This window comes from Artibeus jamaicensis, unplaced genomic scaffold (genome assembly GCF_021234435.1).
Source record: "Artibeus jamaicensis isolate MK-2021 breed Jamaican fruit bat unplaced genomic scaffold, CSHL_Jam_final scaffold_612, whole genome shotgun sequence".
Classification (NCBI taxonomy): Eukaryota; Metazoa; Chordata; class Mammalia; order Chiroptera; family Phyllostomidae; genus Artibeus; species Artibeus jamaicensis.
The window spans coordinates 609,022-623,165 of record NW_026522049.1 but is presented as its reverse complement, the minus strand read 5'-3'; the positions used below and the strand labels follow the sequence as shown (position 1 = coordinate 623,165).

Below are 14,144 nucleotides of genomic sequence, written 5' to 3'. Positions count from 1 at the left end.
GGACCAGGCCTGTGACAAGGTCTGAAGAGTTAAAAAATTTCCCACTTACATCCTCAGAGCTCATTTTACTTGGAGAAATGTCATGAGAACAGGGAAAAAAATGCTCTAAACACTTTATAAAATCCTAACAGCTTCATATTCAGACTGCTTTTTAAAAGCATTAAATTACTCCCTGCGCTCCCATTTTTAAAATGATTTCTAAACATCCCTCCTCATTCCAAAAATTATTCTAAGGTGGTTAACTCTCCCTGTGGGGCTGGCTTAATTTTTCCATCTAAACCTTACATGGGCTTTAGGACTGATCAATACCTCAGAGGAAAGATTTTGACAGGGGCAAGAAAAACTATATTTGACAGCTTAAAGATACAAGTTAAATTCCTAGTACATGTAAACTATAGTGTTAAATGCTATGGAGGAGGATAGTTTTTAAGTATAAATCACAGCTGGCATCCTTAAGTAATTTATAGTCCTTCTGAGCGAGGCAGGCTGAGTGCTGTGCAGGGATGTCTTACAACAGGTCCGTGCTCAACCTCTGCTCAGCGCTCTCCCGACTCTGCCAGGACAGAGGGGCAGAGCAGGGTGGGAAGGGATGACAGGGTGGAGAGTGGGGACTGCGTGGACAAAGGCTTAGAAGTGGGCACACATGGGGAAGAGAAGGGCAATGGCAGTAAGTGAAATAATAAGGAGTCAAAGTTAGGGTTTTTAGCCTCCAAAGGTATCTAAGTAGAAATTATCAAAATGATAAAAGGTGACATTTACTGAGTGCTCACTTTTGACTAGGCACACTCGTTTAATCCACTTCCTAACAGACCAATGATGTAACTACTCTTCTTTCCATTTTACTAGTAAGGAAACAGAAGCGTAGCAGTGTTAAATTACTCAGAGCCGCCCGGTTAGCAAGTGCTAGAGCAGGGATTCCAACCATGGAGAAAGCCCACACTCAAACTCTTCTGTCTCTGCCCTCTCGCCTCTCTCCACAGAACAGGAGGGATTCGGACAGAGAGGCCAGATGCCTCAGGAAGGAGCTGCGACAGGGAGCATTCCAAGGAGTACAAGTCGATAGGGTCAGATGTTGCTGAGCCTTCAGGAATGAAATCTGAGAAACAGCTGTGGATTTGGGCATAGGCAATCACAGGTGACCTTTATGAGGGGTGGGAGCAGGGGTTCCTTGAAGGACATCAAGGAGGCAGTGACAGCCGGTAGAGCCAAGGGTAGGAACTGAGAATGAAAGGACACAGAGAGATGAGGAATTTGTAAGTGTTCCTTCTGAGACTATGTCCCAAAGCTATTCACGGCAAGATGAGGTCTCTGTAGATTCTTCTCCACTTTCCTTGCTGTTCCCCTAAACACACTTAGAGAGCCTTTGCATTTTAGACTTGTTGACTCATTGAGGGAACCTGTAAGGCTAACAAAAACAAAAAGGGGGGGGGGCTGGAAAAATTTAAGGATGCCACAGTGACTTGTCCATAGCACCAGGGTTCAGGGAGGGAACACAACAGACAAAATCCCTGTGCCATGAAGTGCTCATTCCTGGGCTGTGGGTGGACGATAAACATAACTAACTTATATAGTGTGCTAGGAGGGGCTACGAATGAAAGCAAAGCAGGGAGGAGGAATAGGAATGTCTGTGGGGAGGTGTGTAGTTTTAAAGTAGTGGTCAGAATTTAAGCAAAACCAAAAGGAGGTGATGCTGCAAACCATGTAGCTGTGTGTGGGGAGAGCATTCCAGGCAAGGGAACCACTAGTGCTAAGGCCCTGAGGCAGGGGGAATGGCAAGGAGGCCAGTGTGGATGGTCAGAGGCAGTAGGATGGGAGGCCAGAGGACTACAGGGTGGAGCACTAGTCATTGTGCAATTAGAAGGAAAAAGAGTAGAGTCTGAGTTATACTGACCCAGACTTGAATCTCAGCTCTGTCCTTACATCATGTCCTTCCAGCTCCCCTTTCCTCAAATTTAAACAGCTGACCACAAAGGGTGACAGCAAAAGGCTACAGGACTTACAGAATGTGAGAACTACCTATCACAGGACATAGCTCAGGCCGAGTCCTTACCCACCACACACTAGTTCTTTTCCTTCCACCCTGGTTACACAGTTCTCCCCATCAGGTTCCCACTATGGCTGAATAAAAGGTAACTAGAAATATGTTATCCAAGGGCCTCCAAGAGGGCCAAGGTCCATTACTAAGTGCAAGACAAGAAACTGCAAACCAGTGTGTAACTATGTATATTGTTGGCAAACAGCAATATTTTAGTATCCACATTCAGAACCTGGAGGACTCCACACTAAACCATTACTGTGGATCATGCTGGGGAGTGAGATTACCAGATTGTAACTACTGATGTTCTATCTTCTATATTTATGTGATATTTGAACATTCTACAATTGAGTGCATGTTACATTTGCTAGCAGAAATCTCATTCTAGGCTCCTGTTCATGCAGAAGTGATTTCCTGGCTGTCTCCCACATCAGAACTGGGCAGCTTCCCTTACACTCTGCACCCAAAGCACCTGGTGTAATCTAACTTTAGACACCCCCACATCCTCTCCATGGGGAAACTGAGTGCAAACAGAGCAAAGGGGAGCTTTAGGGGTCTCAGATTTGACCTACAGTGGGTGTCATTGGTGAACTCCAACTCTTTTCAGTTTGGCAAGGAGATGGGTTAACTGGCGGGTTGTGAACCAATTTCTAAATAAGATTAAAACCCTTGCTACGGCTGCCACCAAGAAGAGAAAAACAGATGAATGAAAATCTAAAGTATTTCATATAATAATAATAATAATAAATTATAATAATGCATTTGCCAAAAAAAGTTTAAGCATACATCTATAGTTAAAAGCACAAATTCCAAGAGTTTCGAATGCACAACTGCTGCAACTATAGAGAGAGACTGGATTTAGGGTCCAGGGTTTAGCACTGTATGGATTATGACATAGGACATATGGATTCCTATGGCAGCAACGGGTGCCCTGTGAGTAGCAGTGAGACCAGACGAAGGTGTGCAGGGCGGGCAAGAAGACTGCAGTAGGGTTCACTAATGAAAACCAGGTGTGATTTGTTCTACCTGATGCGTATACATTTTTATAGACTTAAATCCGAAGGGAAACTATTCTTTGAACTTGTTTGGGAGAGTTACATGGAAGCTGTCTTGGACTCCGTTTCTTACAGGCTCTGCGCCACCTCAAAAAATTCCACAAGGACCCACTGTAAAACGACAGTTTCTCCCAGTTAGAGCAAAGCCACCAAGGTTGGTGAGGGACCGATGAAGTGGAAAACCCAACGCTGCGTGCTGATGCATAAGCTCGATGCTAATGGAAGTGCAGAGGGCGCGGCGGCAGCGGGGTTAACCGCGCCTCCCACGCTCCTCCGACACCCCGGGCACTCACGGGCGCCGGAGTCTGCCTGACTCCCTACCCTGACCCTGACTGTGACCTTGGGCAAGTGCGCCAACCTTTCTGGGGCTCAGCGTCTTCCACGCGAAGGTCGCAGGTCGCGTGTGAGGGCTCAGGGAGATGGAGTACAGATGGCTTTCGCCTCAGTGTGTGGCGCACGCGGGCAGCCACGCCCTGTGTGCTCCTCGTGGGGACAAGTGGCCTACGGCTGTGTTTGGGGAGCGGCCACCGTCCCGCTGCCACAACCCCACGCCTCGTGGCACCGTCCTCCGTGGGTGCCTCCAGTGGCTCCCGTTCCTCTCACCACAGCGTTTCGGGGAAACACACAGAGAACCAACGACACACAGCTGACTGGCGGGGCTGTGGCTGGAAGCCAGTTGAGCAGCCGGGGAAACAGGGAACGCGCACCCCGAGCAGAAACTCGGTCCAGAGCGAGTGCGGTTCCGCCCGTGTGGACTGCGGACTGTGTGTCCCCTCAGCCCGTCCCGGACGCTGCACCGGCTCGGCGGCGCTGAGGCGGACGCGAGGGGCGGCGCGGGCCTGGCGCGGGACGGCGACACCTGGGGGCTGGCCTCCAACAGGTGGCAGCTCCACGCCCCAGGCGTCCGCGCACCCGCCCCCCGGGGGGGGGACCCAGGTCCGGAGCCAGCGGGACGGAGAGAGCCGCCCCCCGGGGTGCGCTCCCCTCCACCTCCCGCCGAGGCCGGAGCGCGCCCGCCCGCCCTGCAGGGGTCTCCGCAGCCTCGGGCTGCAGGGACACGCCAGCCGGCCGGCGGAGGCCGAGGGCGCGCGTCAGGCAACGCGGCCGGACCCGAGCCCCAGCCCAGAGGGCTGCGGAAACGAGCAGGGACGCGGGGCGGCGGGCCGGCCCCCGGCCGGAGCCCAGTCCCGGGCGGCCGCACGCACCCAGCCCGCCGGATGAAGGTCAGCGGTCAGCCCGGCCCCCCGGCCCCTCAGCCCAGCAGCCCGCGGCCCCGCGTGAGGAGACGGTACGACCCCCGGGCCCGCGGCCCCGCGTGAGAAAGCGGCATGACCCCCGAGTCGGCGGCCCCCGCGTGAGGAGGCGGCCCGGCGCAGTGGCTGAGGGGACACGTACCTCCCGCCGGACTCCGCTTGCTCCGCTCTGCAGCGGCGGCCACCCAGCTCGCGCCCGGGGCTCTCCTCAGCGCCTCGCGCCGCGGGCTCTGTCGGGCCCGCGCCTGCGCCGTCGCGCCTGCGCGCTGGCCCCGCGGCCCCCGCGCGCCCCCGCCCCCGGCGGCCCGCGTCCGCGCGCGCCCCCGCCCACTGCCCGCCGCCCGCCGCGCAGCTGAGGCGCGGTCCAGAAGCCCGCGGCCTCGGAGCGGGGCGGGGACTGGGCAGCCGGGGGAGCCCGGGAGCGCCGGCTTCGCGGCGTGGGCGAGAGCCGCCGGGCGGACGGCGCAGGGGCGCGGGAAGGCGGCAACAAGTGCGAAGCCCCGGGATGGGGGACCAGCCACATGGGTGGTGCCGGTGGCTCCGGCGCGGCGTCCTGAGGTCTCTGAGGCCCGGGGGTGGGGTGCCTGTCAGCAATTCCTTACGTGACTGCCCTCAAGGAACCTTTTTAGACATTTCGTCCACGAATTGCCCCCACGCCATGCTCACGACCACAGACCCGGCGTGCGTGCCTCCGCCTGACGCGCAGGACGGTCTTCGGGCGAGCGCGCCGGGCTTCCCGCCCCGGGGCTCCGCGCACGTGCGCAGCGCTGTGGCGAGATTGCCTCGGGACTCGTGGTAGCTCTGTGATTTGTAGTCCCCAATGTAAATAAACATGGCCAAAAAAAGAGAAAAAAAGCTATTTCCCTATGGGCTCCTGATACTGACATTTTTGTTAGAATGCTCAAAAAGTTTGGAACGCGTTGGAGTTGTCGCGTTCCCATACGTCCTCGAAAGCAGGTTTTTATTAGTTTAGGGATTCAATTGTTTACTGGGGGCGCGGGGGGGGGGTGTTTGTTGTTTTTAGTTAGGTCCACTTGGCCTTCCAGGAATCTTTGTCATTCGGGCCTCCTTCTCCTCCCACCTCAGCGTTTCTAGCTAGACGATAGAAATTGTGGGGTGGAAAGACTTCGAAAGTCAGGCTGGGACCATACTTTCTCAGACACAGGCATATCTCGGTAGGGAGTGTCTCGCTGTGGCCCGCTGGGAAATAAGAAACCCTTCTTCACGCCCTCCCTCCCTCGCAGTGTTTCTTGCCCAAATCTAGTGGTGGAATTTCAGAGGGGAAAAAAGGCCCTCGATGGTGATATTTGTAGAAGCTACAATGGGTGGCCAGAGGAATTTTCTTCTATGTTTCTTACAAGGAAAAAATGTGAACTGGAGAAAGTGGGGGGTGGGCCAAGAAACCTTGGGGGGTTGGATGGTGTTGGGGGTGGGAGGGTAGTTTTCCGACAGGTGGTGGCAATTATTTCAACTACACTCGAAAAAGTGTGGGGGGGGAACCAACAAAACCCTCTTGGCATCACTTGCCCAAACTGCGAACTCATTTTCCCCATCTAATAGGACTCTAAAGATTTTATTAAAACCATTGAAAGCACCCAGTTACAATGCCAGTTACATGAGTGGGACAAGCGTTTTGAACCTTGCAAACAGAATTTGAACGCTACTTTGGAACACCTGGGATCTTTGAAGTCTTAACACAATTTTTCGATTGAGGGGCAATGCTACTAAAGGAACTTTTTTTCTGTAATAGCTGTCTATCAAGGCGCTCTACAGAGAAGAGTGTGGAAATCACATGCTAACATTTTTATATATGCATTTTAAGTGCTTTTAAAAAATCTGAGTTCCTCAGAAATGTAGGTGCAACCTTTTTCTGTGGTAACGGTGAAATAAAAAATCCCCAACCCTGCAAGTCAGCTCAGTGCTGCCCCCTGGCGGTGTCCTACTTCACAGCCCTTGTCCAAACTAAAATCTTCCCTCTTTTTGACCACTCCTTGAGAGTGTGGGAAACCCAAGATGACCAGACGCCGCCCTACTTTTTCCCAACTAGTCCTGCTCTTGTTTTCAAATACCCTAAAACCAATAACATCCAGAGGAAGATTAGCCCTTGAGGCAGATCAGTGTTGCCAGGGTGTCCAACCTTTTGGCGTCCCTGCGCCACACATTAAATACATTGTGACACGTCATCACATACACACACACACGCACACACAAAATCTCATGTTTTAAGTAAATTTACAAGTTCGTGTTGGGCCGCATTCATAGCTATCCAGGGCCGCATGTGGCCCGAGGGCTGCAGGCCGGACTCCCTTGATAGAGGAACTCTGAAGATCTGGGGCAGGCCTCTTGCTCATTTTGAAAGAATTACTTGGAGACACCTGTGAAAATCAGGTTCTGGAGCCTCACCTCCAGCCATGCAAATCTTATCCAGAGTGTTCTGCCGATTTATTTTTAACTGCGCCAGGTGATTCGTATCAATACCAGCTAGAAATACCGGAGGTGTAAGTAGAACAGGCCATGGGTGACTAATGAGAGGGCATTTTGTAGGACACAGAAGCTATAAAGTACGAATGGAAGAAATTAATTGTGGTTTTAAGTTTTGTGTGTTATTTTCTTGCCAGATACAGTTGCCTCTGATGTGTCTGCAATTAGCATATCCCACACCAAAGTGCTTTTTGAGGTAAGTCGGATTTTCTTTTAGTTTAAAAAACCTGTGTTTTGCCTTGGCTGCTGTGGCTCAGTGGATTGAGTGCCGGTCTGCAAACCAAAGAGTCTCAGGTTCGATTCCCAGTCCGGGCACATGCCTGTGTTGTGGGCCAGGTCCCCAGTAGGGGGCGTGTGACAGGCAGTTGATCAATGTATATATCTCACACATTGATATTTTTTTTCCTTTCTCCCTCCTTTCCCCTCTCTAAAAGTAAACAAAATCTTCCAAATTCAACTTGGTGTTCTACTGTAACTATTACCTTCTTTTAGTTTTATAAGTTCTTCAAATCATTATTTACATAAATGCTATGTGGTTTGTCAGAAAAGTCCTTTTTTAAGAAACCCTGTGGAACACTTGTCTATTAGCTCCATGTTAACATTTATTTTTTCCACAAAGTTACACAACACTCTTGAATTAGTCAGACATGCAAAAGGAAATAGAGTCTAAAAATGCGATCTATTTCATAAGTTTTAAAATTGGATAGTAACGTGAAAGGGCATCTTAGTACACTCTCTTTTCTAGATAAAACTCTGCTCTATTTGCAATTCTGAACATGTGGACTGAACGGAGCAGGTCTCTTGGCTGGCCCTGACCTCTTTGCACACCTCGGTCTTCATTTCAGCCTCGCCCACACTGCACACTGCAGCCCAATAAATCAGATTTTTTGTCCTGTTGTAAAAGGCAAGACAGTATTCAAAACCTTTGAAATGATGCCTGTCTCCCCCCAAAAAAGTTGTTTGTATAAATGTAAGTTTTCATTGAGGTATGACCTGTTTCTTTGGGAAAAAAAGTCATACAAGGAGCCAGTGATTGATTCATTATTCTCTCTCCCCCACCTCCTCTCTCGGCCCCCCTCTCCCACCTTACTTGTCTGCATAAGCGATTGCCTTTGGGAGGAGGCCTTGATATTACACCTGTGTTAATAGGAAGTTGATGTTTCCATTAGTCTTTCTGCTTCACTCAGGAGTTAAGTTCCCTTTATAAAGAAATTAAGAGTTTGTAATCATAATGTAAGTACAGATCCTTCTTTAAATATGTTTAATTTCTTTGCTTCTGTTATAGCCGGTCCCTTCGCACATAAGCATACCTTACTGGCTACTTTGCTTTACCAGATGCCAGACATTTTTGAAGCGAAGATTAGTAAATGTAATGCACAATCTACAGTAAACTTTAAAGTACTGGTACTTTTGAAAGAGTTTTAAAGGCTCTATAGGAATGCTAACCTTTTGAGTAGTATGAAAGATTTTTTTCTATAGCATGTTTTTTGCCATTTTCAATAACCTGAAAAGCTGTAAATTATTGATTCTATTTAAAAATCAGATTGGAAATAGGCTTTATGAAAAAAATAAAGTCAATTCAGGTCATTCAAATTCACTTACTGACATAGCTTTCATGTATAATTTCACACATTATACTATTATATTAACAATATTTATTAAAGGTACAACTTAGAGTATTCTCCAGAGATTTAAGGTTATGTTACATTGTTTGGGCAATGATTTCTATTTAGTGTATTTGTACTGTTTAATGTTGATCTTTTATTTGTTAAAATTTATTGATATGTAATAAGTATTTTAAAAAATACTCTAAGCAAATAAATATGTCACTACCATATGTCTTAGTTTCATCATTTAAAACAATACTGCTATTAGAATATTTGACATTCTATAATGCCTTCAAAAGAAGGTAATTTCCCTAAATTATTCATTTTAGGTGCTGTTTTTCAAAACCTAAACTTTTGGCCAAGAATACAACTATTTATAAGTTAATATGCAACAGGTAATTTTTTGTAAGCTTATATTTTTGTCAGTGTGTCACATAGTAATAGAAAAAATAATTTTCTATTAACACAGCTATATTTCCCTATCTATAATTGTTTTAAAGATCTGATATATTTTTTATTTTAAAAGTAAAATACAACTTCCGGCCAAGATGGAGGTGTAGATACACTGTGCCTCCTCGCACAACCAAAAATAAGGACAACAACAATTTAGAAACAAAATAACAACCAAAACTGACAGAAAATTGAACTGTATGGAAGTCCAACAACCAAGGAGTTAAAATAGACATATCCATCCAGACCAGTAGGAGGGGTGGAGTCAGGCAGCCAGGTGGACAGGGGTCATGGCAAAAAAAAGTGGTGGCACCGGGCACGCAAGGCAGCAGCTCACAAACCCTGGGCATGCAAGACCGCAGTAGGAGGACCCTGGGCACATAGGCGGTGGCTGGCAGACCCTAGGCGTGGGGTGGCAATGGGCAGACCCAGCGAGGTGGTGATTGTGAAGCAGGGCACAGTGCACAAGGCGGCTGGCTGACCAGGCGATCACACATTGGCCTGAAGATAAATCAGGTGAAACTGGGGAATGAGACAGACAGCGCGAGGAAATAAAGCCTCAAAATACCGATTGAAAACACCTGTGGGAATTGAGCTGCCGGGAAAGACCCCCAGCCTTACAGGAGAGTTCATTGGAGAGACCCACAGGGTCCTAGAATGTACACAAGCCCATCCACACAGGAATCAGCACCAGAAAGGCCCAGTTTGTTTGGGGGAAGTTGCAGAAGGGACTGTAATCTGACAGAAAGCAGAGCAAATGCCATTGTTCCCTCTCTGACTCCGCCCCCACATACAGTGTCACACAACCCAGTGACTGGGTTGCCCTGCCCTGGTGAACACCTAAGGCTTTGCCCCTCATAACAGGCAAGAAAAAAAAATGGCCCAAATGGAAGATCAGATCAAAGCTCCAGAACAAATACAAGTAACGAAGATACAGCCAACCTATCAGATGCACAGTTCAAAACACTGGTGATCAGGATGCTCACAGAACTGGCTGATTTTAATCACAAATTAGAGGAACAAATGCAGGCTAAACTAATTGAAATGAAGGGAAATGCACAGGAAACCAATAGTGATGGAAAGGAAACTGGGACTCAAATCAAGGGAGTAGACCAGAAGGAAGAAAAAAAATGACCAAACAGAAAAGAATGAAGAAACAAGAATTCTAAAAAATGAAGAGAGGCTTAGGAACCTCCAGGACATCTTTAAATGCTCCAACATCCAAATTATAAGGGTACTAGAAGGGGAAGAGGAAGAGCAACAAGTGGAAAACTTATTTGAATAAGTAATAAAGGAAAACTTCCCCAATCTGGCAAAGGAAATAGCCATCCAAGAAGTCCAGGAAGCTCAGAGAGTCCCAAAGAAGTTGGACCCAAGGAGGAACACACCAAGGCACATCATCATTACATTAGCCAAGATTAAAATGAAGGAGAGAATCCTAGATGCAACAAGAGATAAGGAGAGAGTTACCTACAAAGGAGTTCCCATCAGACTGTCAGCTGATTTCTCAAAAGAGACCTTGCAGGCAAGAAGGGGCTGGAAAGAAGTATTCCAAGTCATGAAAGGCAAGGACCTACATCTAAGATGACTCTATCTAGCAAAGCTTTCATTTAGAATGGAAGGGCAGATAAAGCACTTCTCAGATAAGGTCAAGTTAAAGGAGTTCATCATCACCAAGCTCTTCCTATATGAAATGTTAAAGGGAATTATCTAAGAAAAAGAAGACAAAAATATGAACAGTAAAATGACAGCAAACTCACAGTTATTAACAACCACACCTAAAACAAAAACAAAAACCAAACTAAGCAAACAACTAGAACAGGAACAGAACTACAAAAACGGAGATCACATCGAGGGGTAGCAAGAGGGGAGTGGGAGGAGGAGACAGGGGGAAAAGGTACAGAGAATAAGTAGCATAGATTGTAGGTAGAAAATAGACGGGCGGAGGGCAAGAATAGTATGGGAAACGTACGAGCTAAAAACTTACGACACATAGACATGAACGAAAGGGGGGAATGTGGGTAGGAGAGGGTGCGCAGGGTGGAGGGGAATGGGACAACTGTAATAGCATAATCAATAAAATATATTTTAAAAAGTTAAAATACTTTATAACATGAATTTTATTTTAGACATATATTTTATTGCTTTTTAAAAACTAACACAGTCTAGCTGGTATCAACTTTTCAAATAAGTAAATGAAACCAGAATAAAAATAGATTCAGAGGCAATGATTCAGGGTGTTGATAATATACCAAGTGTTGAGACATGAGACTGATTATAATCCGGTTAAAATCAAGGAAGATAATTTCAGCTACAGGAAATTACACTCCAGTCTCGATGGAAGCTCCTAACAACTCTTGGGGTTCCATGTAACATTAATTGGGATTTTACTTTTTGGCCAGATTATTCCTGAAAAACTGTAAGCACTGTTTTATGACAAGTTGTTTGATTGTAAAGAAGCATGATAGCTTTCTGTGAAACAGAAAATATATAAAAGAATTTTTGTATGTTCTTTTATATATAAAAGAATTATGTATATTTATGGTTTCTTTTTTTCCACTTAAATTCTCTGTGGTTCTGTTTTTCTCTTCACAGTTTTATACTTCAAGTTATAATCTGATGGTATCTACTTTAGGTAGAAGGAAAGTTTTAAAATTTCAAATTCTTATGGTAGAGACATCTGGCTCAATAATGATTATATCTTAATAACTTTTTGATATCTTAGTGGCAAAGAAATTATAATTTTTTAAAATTAGTATGCTGTTTTGAAGTGCCAAATTGGAGTAATGCTATATTCTTTCATGAGACTATAGGTCATCATCTAGGCAGACACAGGAACCAATGATGTGCAATTTTAAAGCAGTGCAATCCCCGCTTCGAGGACAAAAAATAAAGTATTCAGCCACTTGCTCTTCTAATCATAAACAGCAGTACAATGACTCAATGAATTCTACAGTGGCTGCTTCTAAATTTTCTCTGTAATGATTTTGGTGACCAGGAAGAAAGAATAGGGGTTTAAAAAAAAAAAAAGGTGCTGGCAGATGGAGGTAGTAAGGCAGGAGGAGTCCCAAGGATGACAGGAGAGGAAGAGACAAAGGAAGAGAAGGGAAGGGTCGAAGATAAAGAAGGAAGCGGGCTGGAGATAGAGGGGCAGAGAAAAGCAGCGAGCAATACAGGTTCATTTTAATATTCTTAAAGTTTCAGCTGCATATCAAGCAATAACTTGGGTTTTAATTTGACGTTAGCACTTCAGACATGTCTTCAGTTACCAGCTGCCACCTAAAACCCCCCTGCAAGTCAAAACAATTCAGGTTTATTTATTTTTTTGGTTAAAATTGTGAAATATAGGCAAATTCAAAAATAATTTTAGAAGTCAGAATTCATTTCAATTGTCTAAGTCTTTTTGCAAGTATAATTTCAGACTGTAATATATCTGAGGCCTAAGAAAAAAGAATGTAAATACACCCTCAGGACAGAGGTGCTCTTGGCCACACTGCAGGGTCTCTGTTAAATGAGAAAGGCCACTGGTAATTTTAAAGTCCTAATTGCCTGGTTTCAATCTGATAGATCTACCATTTCTGAAATACAGCTTTTAAATCCATTATAATCATGGCCATATTCTCAGGACCCATCAATTTTTCCCTCAAAAAAATAGAAGTTCATACTTCCTCCTTATTTGATAAGATTAAGCCTCTCATTTTAAGAAACCATTCTAATTTTTAGAATTGCTGCTTCAGTCTAAGACACTGCTCCTCTTCCTTGCTTTATTAGAACTTTAACCTGTCCGTCCGTGCTTCCCCTGCATCTGAGTTTCAGGTCTGGAAGAGTCCCACGGCCCCGCTCACAGGTCCTTCAGCCTGAATGGGAGGATCTGCTACGCGGCGCCTCTGGTGCCAGCCCGCTTTTCAGATGAGTGAAAGGGACTGGTGGGACATGGAGATTTCATTTTTTCTCATCTGATAAATATTGGACAAAAAAGTATGAGATGAAAAAGTGTGAGAAAACGCTTCATACTTCTATAGAACAAAATTAAGCTCTTAAAACAGGGGCCAATCACAATCTCACTCAAAGTGTTTATTTGGAAAATGGGTATGGTAGTTTCAAGCCTAGTCAGAATTTAAATAATTCATTGTAGTGAACTCTATGATTTTAGCAATTTACCCAAGACACTCTAAGTGTTTAATCTTACTAGCAAAACAGCTAGAGAATTTACTATTGCAAAAAAAAAAAAAGCACAATGTATGGTCATTTGCTTTGAGTTTAGACTAGTAAATACATAACCATGCTGGCACCAAAATTTACATTTGATATTTTGAAAGGAAAATGAAGAATTAAGTCTTTCTAATGGTGGCAGCAATATTTCAGTGGCGAATAAAAAGTTTTTAAAATTCTAGATGAAAGAGAAATGCTGAAATTTAATACATTAAGCAGTAGGAAAATGAATGATTATTTAATAACCAGGGCTGGAATAACCACTTAGCAATATGCAGAAAAAAGTACATTTAGAACCACATCCATCAGACTTCACAAAATAAATATCAGAAAAATTTAAGTGTGGATATTTACATCACTGTACACCTGGAACGTCAAAGGAATAGTCTATAATTTTCTATGGATTTTTGAAGCAAGGAGAAAACTTGAAAAAATGGCAAGAATTAGACCGCACCTGCTCCTTTGTTTTACTGTGACTGGAGCTCTGTGAGCATCAGGGAACTTGCCTGGGTTCGCAATCTGAAAATTAGTACTTTTTCTTGATACCAGTAAGAAACTGTCTGCTTTCTGTATTAGTTAATGGGACACAGAATGCGGTTCTTTATCCCAAATTTCCTTCTACAGATGCATGGACAATTACACAGGAGCTCACTGTAAAGAGGTTTTCCTCCCAAGCGCTAGCACCCAAAAGAAACCCGGCCTGCTTGCAGCTTCTGTGGCTCTGGCGGTTCTTCCAGGAACTTACCGCTGGAGCCCCTACTGCCTCTGCAGGTGAGCAACGGAGAAACATGCTTCTGAAGAGGAAAGAGTAACGCATCAAGTAGTTGTTCAACTAAATTATTATATGCCCTTTACTTCAGAATACTCTCCCGGACAGTGTTTTTGGTTTAGGGTTCTCTCGCTAATGGTTGTGAAATCCGTAAGTCACTTTTGAAAGGATTTCAAGCTGTCTCTGCCTGTTGTGACTGTTGTTATTTGGCCTGACTCCTCTAAACTAGTAGCCACACACCCACTACAGCAATTATGCCACAAACACCTAAATATTGGGGGT

At 45.4% G+C, this 14,144-nt stretch overlaps 2 protein-coding genes across 3 annotated transcripts in view; one reads left to right on the top strand and one right to left on the bottom strand.

Moving 5' to 3' along the window:
- The window catches only part of TMEM266 (transmembrane protein 266), a 51,303-nt gene extending 46,686 nt beyond the window's left edge, over positions 1 to 4,617 (bottom strand). For both annotated transcript variants that reach the window (XM_053659010.1, XM_053659011.1), the window contains exon 1: positions 4,486 to 4,617. The gene's annotated coding sequence lies outside the window, so the exon portion shown is untranslated. The remainder of the gene's footprint in view (positions 1 to 4,485) is intronic.
- On the top strand, positions 3,510 to 13,868 carry NRG4 (neuregulin 4). The gene is made up of 5 exons (XM_053658831.1): positions 3,510 to 3,664; positions 3,869 to 3,970; positions 4,027 to 4,378; positions 6,962 to 7,020; positions 13,718 to 13,868. The coding sequence occupies exons 1-5, from the start codon at positions 3,510 to 3,512 to the stop codon at positions 13,866 to 13,868; spliced, it is 819 nt and encodes a 272-aa protein (XP_053514806.1).
- Positions 13,869 to 14,144: the final 276 nt, after the last annotated feature.

What these genes read in the sequence shown, in the direction of transcription:
- NRG4 (XM_053658831.1), top strand. Translation starts at nt 3,510, where the DNA reads ATGGAGTACAGATGGCTTTCGCCTCAGTGTGTGGCGCACGCGGGCAGC. An exon ending in TGGGGGCTGGCCTCCAACAG is followed by an intron (nt 3,971 to 4,026) that starts GTGGCAGCTCCA and finishes GGGGGGACCCAG; the next exon opens with GTCCGGAGCCAGCGGGACGG. An exon ending in ACACCAAAGTGCTTTTTGAG is followed by an intron (nt 7,021 to 13,717) that starts GTAAGTCGGATT and finishes TTCCTTCTACAG; the next exon opens with ATGCATGGACAATTACACAG.